Genomic DNA, 21,958 nt, shown 5'->3' with positions numbered 1-21,958 from the left:
ATCAGTCTCACCGCTGGCAGCTTTAGTTAACACAAAACTGAGTACAGACAAAGATACATTTAAAAAAGCAGCGTTGTTCAGATAATTAGGGTATTGAATTTTCCAGCCAGGCTCAGTATGAAATTGTTGGGAATATTGACTTTCATGACAACGATAAATCTAGCAAGATTCCTTACCAGCATCAGTGGGCTGATGTGCATGGCAGTTGGATTCTTGAAGGAATTGTTGAAGATGTCAGATCATGTACCAGACACAAAAAAGCAACTGCATGTCAAAAGCATACTTAAAACTTAAAATATATCTGAAAATACCAACCTATAGCATATGCCAGAAGAGTACTGGGTGTTCCTACAAAACATGGACTGCAGTGGTTAAAGGAGGCAGTTCACCATCACCTTCTCAAGAATGGGTAATAAATACTGGCTTCGCCATCGATGCCCATATCCCATGAACGAATATTTTAAAAAGCAAACAATTTAACTGGCTCTCTAAATCCTGATTTATGAAATAATCACCGAGTGACTGAAGCAGGGCACCAGCTGCTTACTGAGAGAGCCAAGGCTTTAAGCAGTTGTCCCAAATGTAAACAGTTTATTAAAACTGTGGTTGCAAAACTGGAGGGCACAAATAGAAATTTATCTCTCAAGTGAGATAAGAAATTAGAAGCAATGGTACAACAGATTCCTACCAAAACTAGCTAATATTCTGTTGATTTGGCCCTTAGGAAAAAAGCATAACTATGGTTTAAAGGACATTGACATAAATAGACACTTAGACAAACATATGCTCTGTGCTGCTGGTATGAACATTTGTGGAACGCTGTTGGGTCAGGTTAAAGGAAAGAGTTTCTGGTGTTCGATTGTTCCTGGACTTCCCTGGGACAAAGGAATACATTTTTTATTCTTCAAAAGTTTAACCTGTGGCTAGTCATCTTTCTCAGCCCATTCATTGCACAGTATGCAGTAGCATGGCACATTTATAGTCTCAGACCTATAGCTAAAACTGTCGGGCGCGATTCTCAACAGAAACATTTCTGTTGGGTGAACTTGGTGGGGTGTTCTTCAATGGCCGCGTTGGCGAGATTGTGGCCTATATTCAATGGCATTTAGTGCCAGAAATGAGCCCCCATGTGAGTCGCCATTACTGGCTGTCTCTCCATATGTATGATTCACCAGACTGGTGCCTCAGCATCTCATCGCTAACAAGGGGGAACTGTTTTAAGAGCTCCTTGACCACTCACTTCCAGTCAACATGGAAATGCGTAGACCTGCTTCTTGCTTTGGCGATGCCGACCTGGCCAACCTTTCCATGATGTGGCTGTGAGATGGGACATCCTGTCATGCTGAGGGGGCTGTTGGATGCCCAGCAGTAGGGTCAGCAATGGCACATGCGAGGCAGTGGCAGCGGCTGTCAGTATGGGTAGCATGACCAGGAGGAGCGCAATCGAAAGAAGACCAACAAGCTCCATCAAACTGCAAGGGTAAGTGACCTCTTCCTGGCATCAGCTCAGCCTGCCCCCCCTCAAATTCCCAAACCCCAAATCAAGACCCCAACGCGGCGGTCTGCAGGTGAGTCTAAAGCAACGCAGTTTCAAGACCACTCTCCCCAGCATACTCCTAGCAAACGTACAAGCGATCGAAAACAAGCTGGATGAACTTGACGCTAGACTTACCTCTCAGAGAGAAGTAAGAGATTGCTGTGTTCTCTGTTTCACAGAGACATGGCTCACCCCGCATCACCGGACTTTGCCATACAACCTGAAGGCTTCTCAATTCATCGGGCGGATGGCATCAGGTCATCGGGCAAAGCGAAGGGTGGAGGGGTTTGCCTCCTCATCAACTCCTTCTGGTGCTTGGATGTGGTGACCCTGGCCACCTACTGCTCTCCGGACCTGGAATACCTGACCGCGAAGTACCACCCATACTATCTTCCACGTGAGTTCACTTCAGCCATTATCAAAGCAGTCTACATCCCACTGTCATGTGAGAGTACCTTTAAGAAATGGGTGTTTATAAATGGGTGTGTATATAAATATCTGCAGTGAGAGTATCTTTAAGAAATGGGTGTTTATTACTGCAGTGATGTCAGAGAGTGGGTGGAGCTGGGCTGTCTGTCAGCTTTTTACTTTCATTTTAGGCTGTTTGCTGCAGGGTGTGTTTTAGTTTTGTTTTCAGTGTTGGAGCTGAAGCCAGACAAAGCAGGTGTACTGTTGATCTTTCTGCCATGAAAAGACTATCTCTTGATCATTTGGTGAATTCAGAAAGTGACTTTAACCTGATGCGCTTCTGTTAAAGGTTATGTTTTTTGTAAATCTTCTGGATGTTAAAAGGACAGCATAAGCATTACTTAGTGCTGTATTCTTTGGGGGTTGTATTTGAATTGATGGTTGCTAAGATGTTCACTGTATGTTTTAAAAAGGTTAACTTGAGTTCATAGAATAAATATTGTTTTGCTTTAAAAAATACTTTTCGATTTCTGCTGTACCACACCTGTAGCGTGGGGCGTGTGCTTCCCATATCACAATCTATTAAAATTTGTGGGTCAGGTGAACTCCATGATACACTTTGGGGTTCTCTAAACCCTGGCCCAGAACACCACCCCAGGCAGAAGTAAAGAAGGCGCTAGACGAACTGTACAGTTATAAACAACTACGAAACAGAACATCCGGAGGCCTTGTTCATCGTGGCCGGAGACTTTAAGTAGGCCAACCTCAAGAGTGTACTGCCAAAATTCCACCAGCGCATCTCCTGTCCCACCACGGGCGACAACACTCTTGACCACTGCTACTCAAAAATCAAGGGCGCCCACAGTTCCATCCCCTGACCACACTTACCATAAGATGGTCCTTCTCCCGGCATACAAGCAGAAACTCAAGGAGAATCCAGCTAAGAAGGTTGTGCAGTGCTAGTCCGAGTAAACAGAAGAGCTCCTACGTGACTGCTAGGAGACATTGGACTGGTCCATATTTAAGAACTCAGTGACCAACTTAAGTGAGTATGCCACCACCGTCACAGACTTCATCAGCAAACGTGTGGACAACTACGTGCCAAAGAAAACAGTACGTACGTTCCCCAACCGGAAACCATGGCTCAATCACGAAAATGACTCCCTACTGAAGGACAGGTCTGAGGCGTTCAAGTCAGGCGACCCTGACCTATACAAGAAATCCAGGTACAACCTCCGCAAAGCCATCCGAGATGTCAAGCGAGAATATCAGACCAAGCTAGAGTCACAGACTAGCGTTGTTACAGACTCTCGGCGGTTGTGGCAAGGCCTAAACAACATAATGGGCTACAAATCAAAACCAAGCAGTATCTCCAGCAGCAGCGCACCCCTCCTCGATGAACTCAATGCATTCTATGCTCGGTTCAAGCAGGAAACCAACGATCCGCTGTCGACTGCTCCAGCAGCCCATAACATACACACATCCACCATCACGGCTTCTGAAGTCAGATTGGCTTTCCTGAAAGTGAACCCTCGGAAGGCGACGGGTCCGGATGGGGTCCCTGGTCGTGCACTAAGAGCCTGCGCGGACCAGCTGGCAGATGTGTCCATGGACATATTTAACCTGTCCTTACTCCGCTCAGAGGTTCCCATCAGCTTCAAGAAGACCACCATCATACTGGTGCCAAAGAAAAACCAGGCAACGTGCCTCAATGACTACTGTCCGGTGGCCTTGACTTCAGTCGTAATGAAGTGCTTCGAGTGGTTGGTCATGAAATGTATCACCTCCATACTCCCAGAACACCTTGATCCACTGCAATTCGCATACAGCCGCAACCGGTCGACAGCAGACGCCATCTCCCTGGCCCTACACTCATCCCTAGAGCATTTCGACAACAAGGACACCTACATCAGACTCCTATTTATTGACTACAGCTGCGCCTTCAACACCATAATCCCAGCCAAGCTCATATCAAAGCTCCAAAACCTAGCTCCTCACTCTGAAACTGGATCCTTGACTTTCTAACCCACAGACCACAATCAGTAAGAATAAACAACAACACTTCCTCCACAATAGTACTCAATACTGGGGCCCTGCAAGGCTGCGTATTTAGCCCCTTACTATATTCCCTGTACACACACGACTGCGTGGCAAAATTTGGTCCCAACTTCATCTGCAAGTTTGCTGATGATACAAAAGTCTGAGAACCCGCAAGAACAGACTCAAAAACAGCTTCTTCCTCGCTGTTACCAGACTCCTAAACGACCCTCTTATGGACTGACCTCATTAGCCCGACACCCCTGTGTGCTTCACCCGATGCCGGTGTTTATGTGGTGCAACTTGGTGTTGCCCTATTACGTATTTTCTTTTATTTCCTTCTCTTTTCATGTACTTAATGATCTGTTGCGCTGCTCGCAGAAAAATACTTTTCACTGTACCTCGGTACACTTGACAATAAACAAATCAATCCAATCCAATCCAATCTCGAATAACGGTGAGTCAGAATACAGGAGGGAGATTGAGAACCTAGTGGAGTGGTGCAGCGACAACAATCTATCCCTCAATGTCAGAAAAACTAAAGAGCTGGTCAATGATGTCAGAAAGCAAAGTACTGTACACACGCCTGTCAGCATCAACCAGGCTGAGGTGCAGATGGTTAACAGCTTCAAATTCCTAAGGGTGCACATCTCCAAAAATCTGTCCACGTCGACGCTATCAACATGAAAGCACAACAGCGCCTATACTTCCTCAGGAAACTAAGGAAATTCGGCATGTCCACATTAACTCTTACCAACTTTTACAGATGCACCACAGAAAGCATCCTATCTGGCTGCATCACAGCCTGACATGGCAATTGCTCGGCCCAGGACCGCAAGAAACTTCAGAGAATTGTGAACACAACCCAGTCCATCACACGAACCTGCCTCCCATCCATTGACTCCATCTACACCTCCCGCTGCCGAGGAAAAGCGGGCAGCATAATCACCCGGCTTACTCACTCATCCAACTTCTTCCATCAGGCAACAGATACAAAAGTCTGAGAATGCACACGACCAGACTCAAATACAGCTTCTTCCCCACTGTTACCAGACTCCTAAACGACCCTCTTGTGGAAACACTACACCCATGAATGCTTCACCCGATGCCAGTGTTATGTAGTTACATTGTGTACCATGTGTTGCCCGATTATGTATTTACTTTTATTTCCTTTTCTTTTCATGTACTTAATGATCTGTTGAGCTGCTCGCAGAAAAATACTTTTCACTGTACCTTGGCACACGTGAGAATAAACAAAATCCAAATCCAAATCCCTCACCCACAGATCACTGGCTCACACCCTCCCTACACCAATCTTAGTGCTTGTTCCTCCGCATCGCTAGCACCCACCAGCACAATCCCATCATATCCAGGTGCAGTGCCCACACATGCCACCTGCTGTCGACCCCATCATGCATCAAGTGTGCAGCTCACAATGCCCGCTCTTTGTCCCCGCAGGAGAAAATAGCCCATAATAGACGGGGAAGGGCCAAGACAGGAGGGAGGAATCCCAGAGATCTGAACCCTCACCCTCTATGAGGAACGGGCGTCACACCTATCACTCTACCTTTCACCAATGCAGAGACACACACCTGGGTGGGAGACATCAGTGGACAGGCTTGTGAGCACAATCTGGTGAGCACCACACAGTTGCTGATGCACATCAAGTGGAGGCAGGAACTTCCAATGCAGACCGCAGTCAGAGGTCTGCTGGATTCCAGCACTTAGCTGGGTCCCAAACGAGGCTCTGGACAGGTTATTCCAGAGTTGATGCAGATGACAGGTCACAGCCGTGACATTCAGGAGGGGATGTCAGGTATATTCCAGCAACTGAAAGTCGATTGGAGGAGTCCAAAAGCTTTGGTCGCAGGAGATGTTGCCAACCATGCATGGCACCGAGGTCAAAGTTGCTAGCGTGGTGACTGCGGCGTCTTAAGTGATGGTATCCAAGGTATGGTTCAGTTTGCGATGACCATGATTGAGGGCCTCAACATCATGTCCCAGTCACTGAGGGACATGTCCCAGACACAGATAGACATTGCCGAAGCACTCCAGAGTGTGGCCCAATAACAGAGAAGCATCGCTGAGGTCGTCGACACCATGGTGCAGACAATGGGGAACCAGCAGGGCTGGCAAAGCCAAATGACCCAGAGGCCTTTGGAGCTCACTCCAGCAAGCCCTCCACCCCATAGAGATCCCAGGGCCATACAGGCACCGTCTGGGAGGATGAAATGCTGGAAGCCAACCCGGGCCCTTCCACCAAGGAGATGATAGCGGTCTCCAGTTCTCCTGAATCCCGCCCCCCTCCTGACACCGGCACATCTCAAGGGCAGTGGGCAGAACAGGGTAGCACAGTGACTCCAGTGACACCGATATGTGGAGGCTCCAGGCCCGCCAGAGGGTGTCTGCCAAGCACATCAAAGACCACAGGGCACGAAAAGCAGCTGTCTCAACCCCTGATATACATCCTGGGAACACACCGGGACGTAGCAGTAGACCACAAAAGATCAAGAAGATTCAGGAACACTGAGTGGGCACAGGGGTGGTGGTGGGGGAGGGGGGGGGGGGGTGGTACTCTCTATCTGTAGCTGTGGGAATGAAAATGTCATAGTTCACTATTAAAACTTGCAACACCTGATACATGTGAAGCCTCTGTCATATTAATCTTCACAGCAGGCCTGTCTGCACCCCCGCCCCCTGTTGCCCTCCAGTCCACCCCCCCCCCCCCCCCCCCCCCCCCCCCAGGCATGGAGGCCCAAGATCAAACACCCCGATGCAGACTCTCATTCAGTGGTTGGTGTGAGCACAATGTCAGCACAAAGACAGGAGGCAGAACTTGTCATAAACTGAGTAGCACCAGAGCTTTCCTCACAGTGAGCTATCATCACTCTCTTGCCTTGTATACTGACCCGCTGACAGTGGAGACACAGGTCCATCACCCTGGAGTGATGTTACACAGACCCTTGGAAGATCGATCAGGGTGGTTGGGTAAGGGATAGTGTGAGGGGGAGGGAGGGAAATGGGGGAGTGGGGAATTGGCGAGAAGGAGGGAAATGGGAGGATAGGGGATTGGTGGAGAAGGGGATTGGGGGATGGGGGAAGGAGGGAAATATGGGGGGGGGGGAAAGGAGGAAAATGGGAAGGAGGGATTGATCTGACAGACATAGCTTCTTCCTGCGTAAATCTGGTGTGGATGAGGGCCTTCCTAATCCTCCGGGAATGCCAGACCTTTGCCGCCGCCTGGCCTCCATCCTCTGGTACTTCCAGCAGCTCCTCCCTGGGCTTGTCCTCCAGCCCCTCCAGGTCCACTCCTCCTCAGATGAGGCTGCATGTCCTCCCTGTTCCTCCTCCAGCACGTCGACCTTTGTTGGTCCAGCCTGTGGAGGGCACAGCAGATCACCACCAAGTGGGAGACCCTTTTGTGTATACTGCAGGGCACCGTCAGAGTGGTCCAGGCATTGGAACTGCAGTTTGAGCAGTACGATGCACTATTCAATGACAGCATGGGAGGCAACATGGGCCTTATTATATCGGGTCTCCACTCGGTCTCAGGCTTTCGTACCGGCGTCTTCAGCCTCAGTGGTTACCCTTCATCTCCCAAGAGTCAACCTGTCATCTTGGGGTGGTCCTCAAAGACGCTGGGGATCTCGGAGTGTTCCAGCAAGTAGCTGCCATGCACACTCCCCAGGTAGAGGGAACACACGTGCACATGAACACATGGAGGTGGTGGTCGTACACATTTGAACATTCAGAGATTGGAAACCCTTTCCTGCTAATGAAAGGCACTTCACGATGCCCCGGTGTGTGCAAGGCGTCATGTGTGCCATCTATTGCCCCCTGGACCTGGGCATCCTGGTGAGGGTGAAGAGTCTTGCTCCCCGGGCATCCTGGTGGGCTTGGTCCAGGTTGAAAGTGATATAATGATGCCCAGGCATACAGGGCATCCATGACCTCCCAGATGCACCTGTGGGATGTAGCATGAGAAATGGCGCACAGATTCCACTCGAGCCCTGGAATTACCTGGTTGCATAGACGTTCAGGACTGCGGTGACCTTCATGCCCACTGGAAGTTGGTGCCCTCCTCCTCCACAGGGTGCCATGTCCACGTAGACGTGGCACAGGTGCCGCACTGTCTCTTTGTTGAGACGGTGTCTCCTGCAACACATGCTGTCCATCATCTCATCAAAAGACCAATGACACCGGACACCTTGGGCCGTCGCTGGCCTACCACTCTGGGTTCCAACTCAGCCTGATGGTTGTGTGGCGGCCCCCTGCGCATGGGGTGCTGCCTCTAGCCTACGTCATGGTTAATGTGATTGGACCACATTTCTGGCAAACCTTGCTCTGCACGCTCAACCCTTGCCACAGCAGGAGCCCCTGGGTCCCAGACACCAGACCCCAGATCTCTGCCGGGAACACGAGGGAGGCCGTGCTCTGGTGCGCTCCCCTGATCCACGCACTTACCCTTTGGTCACAATTAATAGCAGGTCATTGTACATTCTCCCTTATCTTATTCCAGGCCACGGAACCAAAAGAGGCATCGGCAAACAAACACACAGCCTCCAGGCATTAAACATTAAACAGTCAACAGTGCAATAAAGTTACCAGCAAGCTGCAAAAGCATTTCATCAACACTTGAATCAGTTGCTTGTTTGATCGATCCGCCACTCTCTCCCTCTCCCGCAGCTCCCAACAGTAGCCTCTCAACAGCGGAAAGTGACACCGATGCACGACACGCCAGAAGAGAGGAACAGCACCCCCTCCCCTTCTCCAGCTTTGACAGCAGGTCATTGTACATCCTCCCTTACCTTATTCCAGGCCACGGAAGCAAAAGAGGCATCAGCAAACAAACACACAGCCTCCAGGCATTAAACATTAAACAGTCAACAGTGCAATAAAGTCACCAGCAAGCTGCAAAAGCATTTCTTCAACACCTTTGTCCAGTCGCTTGTTCAAATCAATCCTCCTCTCTCACCCCTACCACAGCAGGAGCTTCTCAGCAGTGGAAAATCAAACTGGAAAGTCACACCAACACAGAGCACGCCAGAAAAGAGTAAGAGCACCTCTTCCCCTTCTCCAGCGCTGGGAGTAGGTCATCTTACATCTTCACTTTCCTTACTATTGGCCACAGAAGCAAAAGAGGCAGCAACAAACAAACCCCTTCAGACATTTGTAGCTACCAGCAGGAGCGAGCAACAAACACAACCTGCAGGCACTTGAGAAGATTTTGTTTATTAAACGTCAACGGTACCAGTGGACAAAAAGATGAAACGCCAACCATTAATCAACAAGCAAAAGGTACCCTGCCATACACACAAGTACCTTGGCACTAAAGAATATCAGTACAAACACAAAACTGCAACAGTTCATTTGTAGAAATAACTAAACGCACTTTCTCAACCCGCACAGGAGCCCAAAAATATGGGGAAACAAAAAGGGTGGCAGTAAACAAACCCACATCCTCCAGGCATTTAAATATTAATAATAATTAGTAATAATCTTTATTGTCACAAAAATGCTTACATTAACACTGCAATGAAGTTGCTGTGAAAATCCTCTAGTCACCACACTCCAGCACCTGTTCGGGAACACAGACAGAGAATTCAGAATGTCCACTTCACCGAACAACCAAGTCTTTTGGGACTTGTGGGAGGAAACCGGAGCACCCGGAGGCAAGCCAAGCAGACATGGGGAGAACGTGCAGATTCCGCACAGACAATGATCCATGCGTGAATGAAACGCGGAACCCTGGTGCTGTGAAGCAACAGTGCTAACCACTGTGCTACCATGCTGCCCATCAACAGTATAACCAAGTTACCTGCAATCTGCAAAAACATTTCTTCAACACCTTCATCAAGTTGCTTAATCGAAAGAACACTGGGCGCGATTCTCCGCTGCCCACGACGGGTCAGAGAACAGCAGGAGGGCCTTCCCGACATTTATCCCGAGTTCCCAGGCCTTTACGGCCGTTTTCACGAACGCAAACACACCTGCTCTCACCGTTCGTGAAAACGGCCGCAAAGTGCCGTCCCGGACAACCATGGCACCGATTGGCACGGCCGCACCACGGCCGTGCCAAGGGTGGCATGGGCCTGCGATCGATGGGCACCGATCGCGGGCAGCGGGTCCAATACCCACGCACAATTTGTTCCACCGCCGCCCCGCAGGATCAGTCCGGGGCGGCTGAGGGGCATGATGGCCCGCGCATGCGCGGGTTTGACGCATATGCGTGATGACGTCACCGTGCATGCGCGGGTTGGAGCCGTCCAACCTGCGCATAGCGGCTGACGTCATCGTGCGCGTCAGCCGCCGTGACGCTTGGCGCGCGGCTTAGCGACCGACGCTAAGCCCGCGATGTCGTGCTTCATGGGGCCGCGCTGCTAGCCCCGCCCGGGGGGGGGGAGAATCGGGTCCCGGGAGGGGGCGCGGAGGCTGCCGTAAAACACGGCCAGTTTCACGGCAGCCTTAATGACTCGCCACATTTGCGGAGAATCGCGCCCCCCGTCTCCAGGCAGCTACAGCTGCATTCGGATCAATGGCCTCTCTCTCTCAATCTGTAGCTCCCAGCTGCAGGCTCTCAACAGTGTAAAATCACACTGGACAGTCAAACTGACACAGGGAATGTCAGAAGAGAGAATAATCACCCCTTCCCCATCTCCAGCACTGGCAGTAGGTCATCTTACATCCTCACTCTCCTTACTCAAGGCCACAGAAGCAAAATAATCAGCAGCAAACAAACAAAAGGTCTTCAGGCATTTTCAGCCGCCAGCAGGAGCAAGAGGGAAGCACAACTTGCAGCACCACCTGAGAATACTTTGTTTATTAAATGGTCAACAGTAACATTCCACACATCAAACTAACCATTAAACAATAATGAAAGATCCCCATTCCATATTGGTACCAATACGAAACAATATCAGCTCATCTTCACAAAACAAAACACACGGTATCACCCCTCACAGGTTCCTCAACAAAAACAGAGGACAAGTCTGAGAATATGTTATCATGTCCAGAACTTTGTCATAAAATTGACCTGTACATCAATGTGTTCCTTGTTCCACGTATTAGTGCCATTCTCCGTCCAGGAGCTACAGCTGTACAGGGCCTTCCCACATGGCCCAATCTCATCGGAATCAAATCCTGGGATCCACATATTCCACTGGCTTTCAAGGTGTAGTTGATCAGTCTTGACTTCCAGCATGCTTAACCCATGGTGGCTTGCCAGTTACGTGTAGCACTCACCCCACCAGCAACAAAAGCATCAGCAATCTGCAAAAATATTTCTTCAACAGTGTCACCAGGTGGCCCATTTGGAACAATATCACGCACCAGGTCCTGCAGTGTCTTCTTGCTTCAAACTGGATTGCTTGAGCCCGGTGATCCAGCTCCCAGGTACCTGAGAAAAATTGTCCTTTTTTCCATCTACAGAAAAGGAGGGAAACAGCAACAGCAGCCTCCAGGCATTTGCAGCCACCAGCAGGAGCAAGCAGTAAACACAGGCTGCAGCTTACCCCTATTATGAGCCTCCACAATATTAAAAGATGGCTTAAAGGCCTCACAGACGCAAAGTCCCTCACCTCCCCACAGCCCAGGGACAACGTCTGACCTAGAAGATTTCAGTCCCCCGACCAAGCCTAACCCCCCTGAGAGGTCCAGCAGCACACCCCCTCCTCCCCCAACCCCCTCCCGGAACACTGCCAGCAGCTCGGTGCCCTTGAGTTGCATGCTAGAAAATGTAAATGGCCACTCACCTCCTGCCTGCCCCTCAGTTGTCATTGCGCCAGCTTCACGTTTTTAGAAAAGAGTACTGAACAACGGCCACATGATTTCTCGCTGGAGAGTCGGTTAATTCCCAAGAGGCCGCTGTATTCGACTTCAATCTCGTAAATCAGATTTAAATGGATGCAAAGTAAGGGTAATGATATGCTCGCCATTTTTGGGCGTGATCCAAACTCGGCATCAGGTGCAGGTCAGGTGACTTGCAAACTGATGTCGCACCCAGCGTGAATCTCAATTTTGCCCTTTACCGCTATTCACTCGGCCTGCCCAGATCCACGCCGGGTGCAACACGGTGGTTGAATCACAACTGTCATATCTAAAACGATCACAACAAAATCTTAAGGATTCTCAGTGAGACACATACTAGCTGCATGTTCAGTTAATGGCACAAGTTGGGCTGCATGTTAGTCAGTCACTGCATCTGCTCCTTAAATTTACAACATTCAAGATTTCTATCACTGTTTGCAAGACCAGAAGGCACATATTAAAAGGAGAAGAACCCAACATGGAGAAGGGTTCAGAACTGACAAATTCTTGGTTCCCTTGAGTAATCTTCTTGAACTTCCTGCCTAGAAGGCAATGGGAAAAGTGAAGCTGAAATTCTCTAACCAAGCTAAAGGTTAATAGCATCTTCTTCCTGTTAGGATTGAATGATAAGAATCAGAGTCGGGATATTGGGCAGGAACATTAATTGGCAAGATGTGATTAGTGATGCCTGCAAGGTTCTATGTTGGGGCCTCATGTATTCACCACTTTGATTAAATGACATAGATTATATAATAGAAAATCAAACATCTAAATTTGTCAAAGACAGAATCATAGAATCCCTACAATGCAGAAGGAGCTCATTCGGCCCATCGAGTCTGCGCCAACCCTCTGAAAGAGAACTCTAGCAAAGCCCACTCCCCTTCTCTATCCCCGTAACCCCACCTAACTTGCACATCTCTGGACAGCGAGGGAAAATTTATCATGGCCAATCCACCTAACCTGCACATCTTTGGACTGTGGGAGGAAACCGGAGCACCCGATGGAAACCCACGCACACACGGGGAGAACCTGCAAACACCCCACAGACAATCATCCAAAGTCAGAATTGAACCCAGGTCTCTGGCATTGTGAGGTAGCAGTGCTAACCACTATGTCACCAAACCACAGTTGTAAGCAGTAAAGGTGGAAACATGACATTACAAATAAATATTGATTCATTACATGAATGGGCAAAACTGTGGCAAATGGATTTCAGTGCAAGCACCATGTGGGGTAATTCATTTCGGACTTAAAATGGATAAAAGAGAATACTTCTCTGGAAATAGTAGGGGAGCAAATAGACTTGGGAGTTCATGTACATTGATCGTTAAAATGTCATGAACAAGGGGGCCTGATTATGGGGGGAGACTTAAACACAGTGCTGGATCCCTCACTGGACGGGTCCAGTTCAAGGACGGGTAGGAGACCGGCGGCGGCCAAAGTGCTGAGGGGGTTTATGAACCAGATGGGAGGGGTGGATCCCTGGAGGTTTGGGAGACCGAGAGCGCGGGAGTATTCCTTTTTCTCTCATGTCCAGAGGTTTATTCCCAAATAGATTTTTTCGTCCTGAGCAGGGGATTGATCCCGAAGGTGCAGGATGCAGAGTATTCGGCCATAGCAATTTCAGACCATGCTCCGCACTGGGTTGATCTGGAGATGGGGGAGGCGCGGGACCAGCACCCGCTCTGGCGCCTGGATGTGGGGATGCTGGCTGATGAGGAGGTGTGTAGGAGGGTCCGGAGAAGCATTGAGGGGTATCTGGATACCAATGACACGGGGGAGGTCCGGTGGGGATGGTCTGGGAGGCTCTGAAAGCAGTGATCCGGGGGGAGCTGATCTCCATCGGGGCCCATAGGGAAAGGAGGGAGAGGAAGGAGAGGGAGAGACTGGTGGGGGAGCTCCTGGATGTGGACAGGAGATACGCGGAGGCACCGGAGGAGGGGAACGGCGTAGTTTGTAGGCCAAATTTGACTTGTTGAACACCAGAAAGGCGGAGACACAGTGGAGGAGGGCGCAGGGCTCGGTATATGAGTATGGGGAGAAGGCGAGCAGGATGTTGGCGCATCAGCTCCGTAGGCGAGATGCGGCTAGGGAAATTGGTGGAGTTACGGATGGGGGTGGGAATGTCATGCAGAAGGGGACAGAAGTAAATGGGGTCTTTAGGGACTTCTACGAGGAACTGTACCGGTCGGAACAGGAGGAGGAGCTGGTAGAGGGGCTGGGGGCGCCGATAGAGTTGGAGGAGCTAGTCAGGGGGATTGGACAAATGCAGTCAGGTAAGGCCCCGGGGCCGGACGGGTTCCCGGTGGAATTTTATAAAAAGTATGCGGATCTGGTGGGCCCCCTGTTGGTGCGAGCCTTCAATGAGACATGGGAGGGGGGGGCTTTGCCCCCGACGATGTCGCGGGCACTGATCTCTCTGATCCTGAAGCGGGATAAGGACCCCTTGCAGTGTGGATCATACAGGCCAATCTCGCTCCTCAATGTTGACGCCAAGTTGCTGGCGAAGATCCTGGCCACCAGGATAGAGGATTGTGTGCCGGGGTGATACACGAAGATCAGACAGGATTTGTCAAGGGACGGCAGCTCAACACGAATGTGCGGAGACTGCTAAATGTTATTATGATGCCGGCAGTGGAGGGGGAGGCAGAGATAGTGGTGGCGCTGGATGCAGAGAAAGCGTTTGATAGAGTTGAGTGGGGGTACCTGTGGGAGGTGTTGGAGCGGTTCGGATTTGGGGAGGGATTCATCAAATGGGTGAGGCTGCTCTACGCGGCTCCGATGGCGAGTGTAATTACAAATGGAAGGAGATCGGAGTACTTTAGGCTCTACCGTGGGACCAGGCAGGGGTGCCCCCGTCCCCCTTGCTCTTTGCACTGGCGATTGAACCTCTGACTATGGCATTGAGGGAGTCAGGGAGATGGAGGGGTCTGGTGCGGGGGGGGGGGGGGGGGGGGGGGGGAGGAACATCGGGATCGCTGTATGCGGACGACCTGCTGTTGTATGTGGCGGACCCAGAAGGGGGAATGCCGGGGGTGATGGAGCTGTTAGCGGAATTTGGGGGCTTCTCGGGCTATAAGTTAAATTTAGGCAAGAGCGAGGTATTTGTAGTACACCCGGGAGATCAGGAGGAGAGAATTGGTAAGGCTCCCGTTTAAGAGGGCAGTGAAGAGTTTCAGATATCTGGGGGTGCAGGTGGCCAGGAGTTGGGGGACTCTTCATAAGCTTAATTTTACCAGGCTGGTGGAGCAGATGGAGGAGGAATTTAAAAGGTGGGACATGGTGCCGCTATCGTAGGCGGGTAGAGTGCAGTCCGTCAAAATGACGGTTCTCCCGAGGTTCTTGTTCCTCTTCCAGTGTTTGCCCATCTTTATCCCTAGGGCCTTTTTTAGAAGGGTGACCAGCAGCATCATGAGCTTTGTTTGGGCGCATGGGACCCCGAGGGTGAAGAGGGTCTTCTTGGAGCGGGGTAGAGATGGGGGGGGGGGGGGGGGGGCTGGCGTTACCCAATCTCTCGGGGTATTATTGGGCGGCCAATGTGTCGATGGTGCGCAAGTGGGTAATGGAGGGGGAGGGGGCAGCATGGAAACGGATGGAGAGGGCGTCCTGTGGAGATACAAGCCTGGGGGCCCTGGTAACGGCGCCATGGCCGCTCCCTCCTACGAGGTATACCACGACTCCGGTAGTGGCGGCTACCCTCAAGATTTGGGGGCAGTGGAGGCGACATAGGGGAGAAGTGGGGGGCTCGATGGAGGCTCCATTAAGGGGGAACCATAGGTTCGTCCCGGGGAACATCGATGGGGGATTTCAGGGTTAGCACAGAGCGGGCATCAGACAGCTGAGGGACCTGTTCATTGATGGGAGGTTTGCGAGCCTGGGGGAGTTGGAGGAGAAATTTGGGCTCCCCCGGGAAACATGTTCAGGTATCTGCAGGTAAAGGCATTTGCTAGACGGCAGGTGGAGGGATTCCCTTCGCTTCCCGCGAGGGGGGTGAGTGACAGGGTGCTTTCGGGGGTCTGGGTCGGGGATGGGAAGATATCTGATATCTACAAGGTAATGCAGGAGGTGGAAGAGGCGTCAGTAGAGGAGCTAAAGGCTAAGTTGGTGGGGGAACTGGGGGAACAGATCGAAGATGGGATATGGGCTGATGCCCTGGAGAGGGTTAACTCTTCCTCCTCATGTGCGCGGCTTAGCCTCATTCAATTCAAGGTGCTGCACCGGGCCCACATGACTGGGACGAGGATGAGTAGGTTCTTTGGGGGTGAAGACAGGTGTGTCAGGTACTCGGGGAGTCCAACGAACCATGCCCATATGTTCTGGGCATGCCCGGCACTGGAGGAGTTCTGGAAGGGGGTGGCGAGGACGGTGTCAAGGGTGGTGGGATCCAGGGTCAAGCCAGGATGGGGACTCGCGATTTTTGGGGTTGGGGTGGAGCCGGGAGTGCAGGAGGCGAAAGAGGCCGGTGTGCTGGCCTTTGCGTCCCTAGTAGCCCGGCGAAGGATTTTGCTACAATGGAAGGATGCAAGGCCCCCAAGCGTGGAGACCTGGATCAATGACATGGCGGGTTTTATTAAGCTAGAGAAGGTCAAATTCGCCCTGAAAGGATCGGTACAAGGGTTCTTTAGGCAGTGGCAACATTGCCTCGACTTTCTGGCTCAACGATAGGGCACTGGGACAGTAGCAGCAGGAACCCGGGGGGGAGAGGGGAAGGGGGAGGGAAAAGGGGGGGAGGGGGGGGGGGGGGGGGGGGTCGATGACGATGTTTGTTTATTTAATTTTAATTTATTTTTAAGTTCTCTTGTTGGGGTTGGGGGGGTGGGGGGGATATGATACATGCGTTGATACGGTTTGGGGGGTGTTACAGTTATAGGTTATTTTGTTGCATTTCATTGTTTGTTGTTACATTTTATATTTTCTGTAAAAAATTCCAATAAAAATTTTTTTTTTTTTTAAATGTCATGAACAAGTGCAGAATATAGTCAAAAAAGCTGTTGGAATGGGGCTCTATAATACAAGGAAGTAGAGGCCACCCTGAGCAACACACTTTTGGAAGGCTATTATGGCCTTTGGAATGCAGCACAGATTTACAGGAATGGTATTTGGGCTCGAAGGGTTAATGTATGAGGAGATACCACTGAAACTGGATTGTATTCCTTAGAACGTTAAATGGTTAAGGAGTGATTTGATAGACGTTTTCAAGATATTAAGAGGAACAGTTACGGTAGATATAGAGAAACTATTTTCACTGGCTGTAGAGTCAAGGATTAGGTGGCATTGTAGAAAAATTAGAGCCAGCTCTTTCAGCAGCAAAATTAGGGAACACTTCTACACACCAAGAGCAGTGGAAGTTGGGAACTCTCATTGGCAACTGTTTCTAGATCAAATGTTATTTTTAAATCTGAGATTGACATTTATTAACCAAAGATATGAAGAGATATGCGGCAAAGGCAGGTGATCTGCTCCCTTTAAGAACACTATTCACAATGCCCTATGCTGCTCTTGCTCATGTATTTGCTTTGTTTGGCCTCTTGTTCCACACTGCAACCAATCACTATTTGTTAATATAGTCTGTCGATTATTATTTTTGTTCACTATGGAGGTACTGTGTACGTTCCCTTGGCCGCAGAAAAATACTTCTCACTGTACTTCGGTACATGTGACAATAAATCAATCAATCAATCAATCAATCAATATGGAGTTAGGTCATTGAACAATCATGATCTTATCACATGCTGTAATGAGCTCAAGGGGCTAAGTAGTCTGCCCCTGTTCCTGGGTTATTCTAAAGTCTTTTGCCCCTCACTCGATCACAGGCACAGAAAAGCTTGAAAATATCACATGTGTTGTTCCGAAGAGCACGAAAATATAAGCTCCAGCCTAGTGTAGCAGTATTATGTAGCAATCTTGTAAAATGTCAATAGGATGATTGCGATCCCCTGTTTAAAAGGGGTGAGTAAAACGTCCTGTCACTATGCTCAGCATAACTAATAATACTCACTACGAGAAAGGTTCTCCAGGGCTTTGCCTAATTTCTTGCTTTCCTGAAGGATGTGATTGAGTTCATCAAAGTTCTGACCCTCAGGTTTTGTTCGCCAGTCCCATGTAGTATGTTCTATTGACCTTGGCACTGAAAACATCAAGAAAATGGCAAGTTCAGGTGAGCACCTATTCTTCACTGAATGTCACCGGCATCGCGCATATTTTCTTCACGAATAGAGGGTTAACTTTATTTGACACTGTCCAGTAACTAATTTAACTAAAGAATGCATGGTCTGGAACATGAATCCCCATTGGAAAGATGAGCTTTAAAATTAATTTTATCCATCTGTATATATTTGCATGAAATTTGCAAATATTTACATTTGGATGAGAATGCTTTTCAAAGGATAAACTAATTTCTGATTTACATAAACAGGGTTATGTACATTATTTTATCTATGTGGATTTTATTTGTTTTATCTATAACACTGGCCTGCTGGATGGAATAGTATTTTCAGAAGCTCCTTTTCCCTAGTTTTCAGACATTTAAACAGTTTGTACATAGATTATTTGGTTCACTATCATTATCTATTGCATTGTTGGTCAATTCAAGCTAGCTCATATCATTATATTGTTCTGAAATAGAGCCAGAAAAGAAAGTACTGAATAACCAGTAGCAAGGGACTTCTATTTTTTAATATTATATGGAATTCCATTAATCCCACAATATCAGGAATACAGGCATATCAGGTATCATTTCAAGAGGAGACAAGAGGTGCAGCACTAACCATTGAAATTAAGTAAATAACCCAAAGGAAGTGCAGCTAAATAAAGTCATGCTTACGGGATTTTGATTCTGGTGATGGTGGTGATATGTTGGAGACAGCAAGGTCACTCTTTGACTTCTTTGGTTTTTTGGCGTTTGTTAGCCATGGTTTATCATAACCTCTACAATCACGCCTTGACCCTTTGTTTTCTGAAAGAAAGGCACACATTAAATCAACAAGGACGAACTAGAAACTAGCAAAGTGAATAAAAATAGAAAATGCTGGTAAAACTGAGACAATGACAAACAGTTCGAGGGTGTCAAAATATTAACTCTGGGCATGATTCAGCAACCTCGTCAGGCCCGACTTGGTGTCATGACGAGGCCATTGAATCTCCTGAGAGGCCCCTCGCGAGATTCTCAACACTCAAAATGTTTCGCAAGATTCTGACATCGCGATCTGGATCTCATCCTCACTGGGGGTCCCTTGCTACTGGTTATTCAGTACTTTCTTTTCTGGCTCTATTTCAGAACAATATAATGATATGAGCTAGCTTGAATTGACCAACAATGCAATAGATAATATGTTCACCGGATTCACGCAATGTCCACAACTCACCGGCCACACCTGGGAGACCTCGCCAGGCCGCCATTTAGTAGTAGTCCACACAAATGTGGACCCGGTGTCACGGCATTTGGGGAGGGTCTTCCATGCCAATTAAGATACCCGGGTGGTCAGGGCAGGGTGGCACCCTATCACTCAAGCAATGCCCAGGGTGCCTTGGAGCCAGAATGGCACTGCCAGGGATTGGGCCAAGGCATGTGGGGGGGCTGCCAAGTGGAGTGAGGGCGAGGAGGGTGCCCGGAGGCCTCCCCAAGGTTAGGGGGTGGGGCTGAAAGGAAGGAAGGAAAAGATCGGGACTGACGGACAAGGTGGCACCCCGATCTGTGAGGAGCCTTTCCTGCCGGCGAGCTTCAGCAGGAAATCCCTCTAAATACTTGTAAGTACAGCCTCAGTGGACAGAATATCTCCGAGCCCAAAACAAACGAAGAAGTCCTGTGAATAGCGGGATGTTTTTCGACGCCAACTTTAACTCCAGTCCGCTGAATAGCGCCCTCTGTTTCTCGCTCCACAGATGCTACCAGCCCTGCCATTTGCTGTTTTTATTTCAGATTTTCAGCATCCACGGTATTTTACTTTAAGCTAAGTGACGATGCCATTTATGAAATAAGTGTGTGAATGTTTACACATGCTTATTATGCTCAGAGGTTTTGGCATTAAATTATTCAATGGCCCAATTGTATCCCAAATTGTTCAATATTCCAGCTACATATCATTATAAAATTCCTTCCTTACATCAGATATCGTCAGAATATATGGGGTTAGATTCTACTCCGTGGGGTAGGTATCCACCTGCCCCTCTGAAGCTGTCTCAACCCTGAGCCATTCGCTGTGATGATTAAACATGCATGGTGGATTCCCATAGGGATTCCCACTATCATGAGGAAACCTGCCAATGGTCAGTTCAGAATATTTTTGCCATTTTAAATGCTGCTGCAAACTTGCACTCTCTGCATTGAGCACCCTCAATCACTCGCCAAGTATCTTTTCTCCACAGCCCAGTGTGACATTGCTCTCTCCTGATTCTACTTCTATTAGTCCCACATTACTTCACCTCCAATTTTCACCTCAAATTCAACTCCAAAGTTTCTCCTTCCATCTCCACATTTGGTGTAATTCTTGATTCCCTCTACTCTTCATCATTTATGTTATCTTTTGGGGATGTTATCGCGGAGTACAGGGTCAGCCATCATGTGTACGCTGATATCTTCCAGTTCTAGTTCATCACTTCCTCCATCAACACATACATGTTGCCATCATGCCCCCATCTGCCAATCTGATTCCAGGTTAATGTTCATAAAATTGAAATAATTCTCTGACTTCTACAAATATGTATGCATTACCAGCCTTAGTTCAATTCTACGCTCCATTGTCATCTCTGTTGAGATGTGACATCTGAGTAATGGTCTCCCCTAGATGTCTAGCCCACACCGAGAAGCTTGACACCATCCAAGATAAAACAGGCTACTTGATTGGAACCCCACCGACCACCTTCAACATTCACTCTGTCCACCGCCGTCGTTCAATAGCAGCAGTGTGTACAATCTACAAGAGGCACTGCAGCAACTCACCAAGGCTCCTTCAAAAACAGCTTTCAAAACTGCAACCTCTACCACCTTGAAGGACAAGGGCATCAGATGCATGGTAACACACCACTTGCAAGATTCTTTCAAAGTCACTCACCATCCTGACTTGGAACTATATCACTGATTCTTCAGTGTCACTGGGTCAAAATCTCATCCTAACAGCACTGGATGTACCTACACTACTTGGAATCATAGAATCCCAACAGTGCAGAAGAAGGTCATTTAGTTCACCAAGTCTCCACCAACCCTCCGAAAGAGAACTCTACCAAGAACCACTGCCCCAGCCACCCCGCCCTATCCCATAAACTAAACTGCACATCCCTGGACATTAAGGGGCAACTTAGCATGGCCAATCCACCTAACCTGCACATCTTTGGACTGTGGAAGGAAACTGGAGCACCCAGAGGAAATCCATGCAGACACAGAGAGAATGTGCAAACTCCACAAAGACAAGGCTGGAATTGTACCCAGGTCCTAGTATTAACCACTATGCCACCTAGATTATCGAATCGTAGAATCATAGAATTTACAGTGCAGAAGGAGGCCATTCGGCCCATCGAGTCTGCACCGGCTCTTGGAAAGAGCACTCTACCCAAGCCCACATCACCCTACCCCCATAACCCAGCAACCCCACTCAACCAACACTAAGGGCAATTTTGGATACTAAGGGCAATTTGGCATGGTCAATCCACCTAACCTGCACATCTTTGGACTGTGGGAGGAAACCGGAGCACCCGGAGGAAACCCACGCACACACGGTGAGAACGTGCAGACTCCGCACAGACAGTGGCCCAGCCGGGAATCGAACCTGGGACCCTGGAGCTGTGAAGCAATTGTGCTAACCACTATGCGGCCGTGCTGCCCTGATTGCAACAGTTCAAAAAGGCAGCTCACCGCCATCTTCTCAACAGCGATTAGGGATGGGCAATAAATGCTGGCCTAGCCAGCCAAGTCCAAGTCCTGTGAAATAATATATTTTGAAAAACACTTTAAATGAACTCCTCCACCATCACTTACTTCAGCGTCACCCCCATCTTCATCAAGCTCTGCATATCCCATTCACTCAACTTTAACATCCTTGTACTCACCTTCAACTGCCTCTTCCAATCTCTGATTTCCTTCCTCTGGCCCTATGTCCCTGGAACACCCACCAGTTCTTCAGTAATAACTTCAGTGAGCAGCCCAATACACATTAGGTAGACCTACTTCATGTAGCG

General features: G+C 49.0%; 1 protein-coding gene across 2 annotated transcripts in view; it reads right to left on the bottom strand.

Moving 5' to 3' along the window:
* Nucleotides 1-21,958, bottom strand: part of c10h8orf34 (chromosome 10 C8orf34 homolog) — a 536,034-nt gene that overhangs the window by 323,177 nt on the left and 190,899 nt on the right. For both annotated transcript variants that reach the window (XM_038809543.1, XM_038809544.1), the window contains exons 3-4: nt 18,612-18,743; nt 17,787-17,915 (exon numbers count right to left, since the gene is read on the bottom strand). In XM_038809543.1, the coding sequence (XP_038665471.1) occupies nt 17,787-17,915; nt 18,612-18,743 (261 nt within the window). The remainder of the gene's footprint in view (nt 1-17,786; nt 17,916-18,611; nt 18,744-21,958) is intronic.

Source organism: Scyliorhinus canicula, chromosome 10 (genome assembly GCF_902713615.1).
Source record: "Scyliorhinus canicula chromosome 10, sScyCan1.1, whole genome shotgun sequence".
NCBI lineage: Eukaryota > Metazoa > Chordata > Chondrichthyes > Carcharhiniformes > Scyliorhinidae > Scyliorhinus > Scyliorhinus canicula.
The sequence above is the reverse complement of the archived record's forward strand: the minus strand, read 5'-3'. Positions and strand labels throughout refer to the sequence as shown.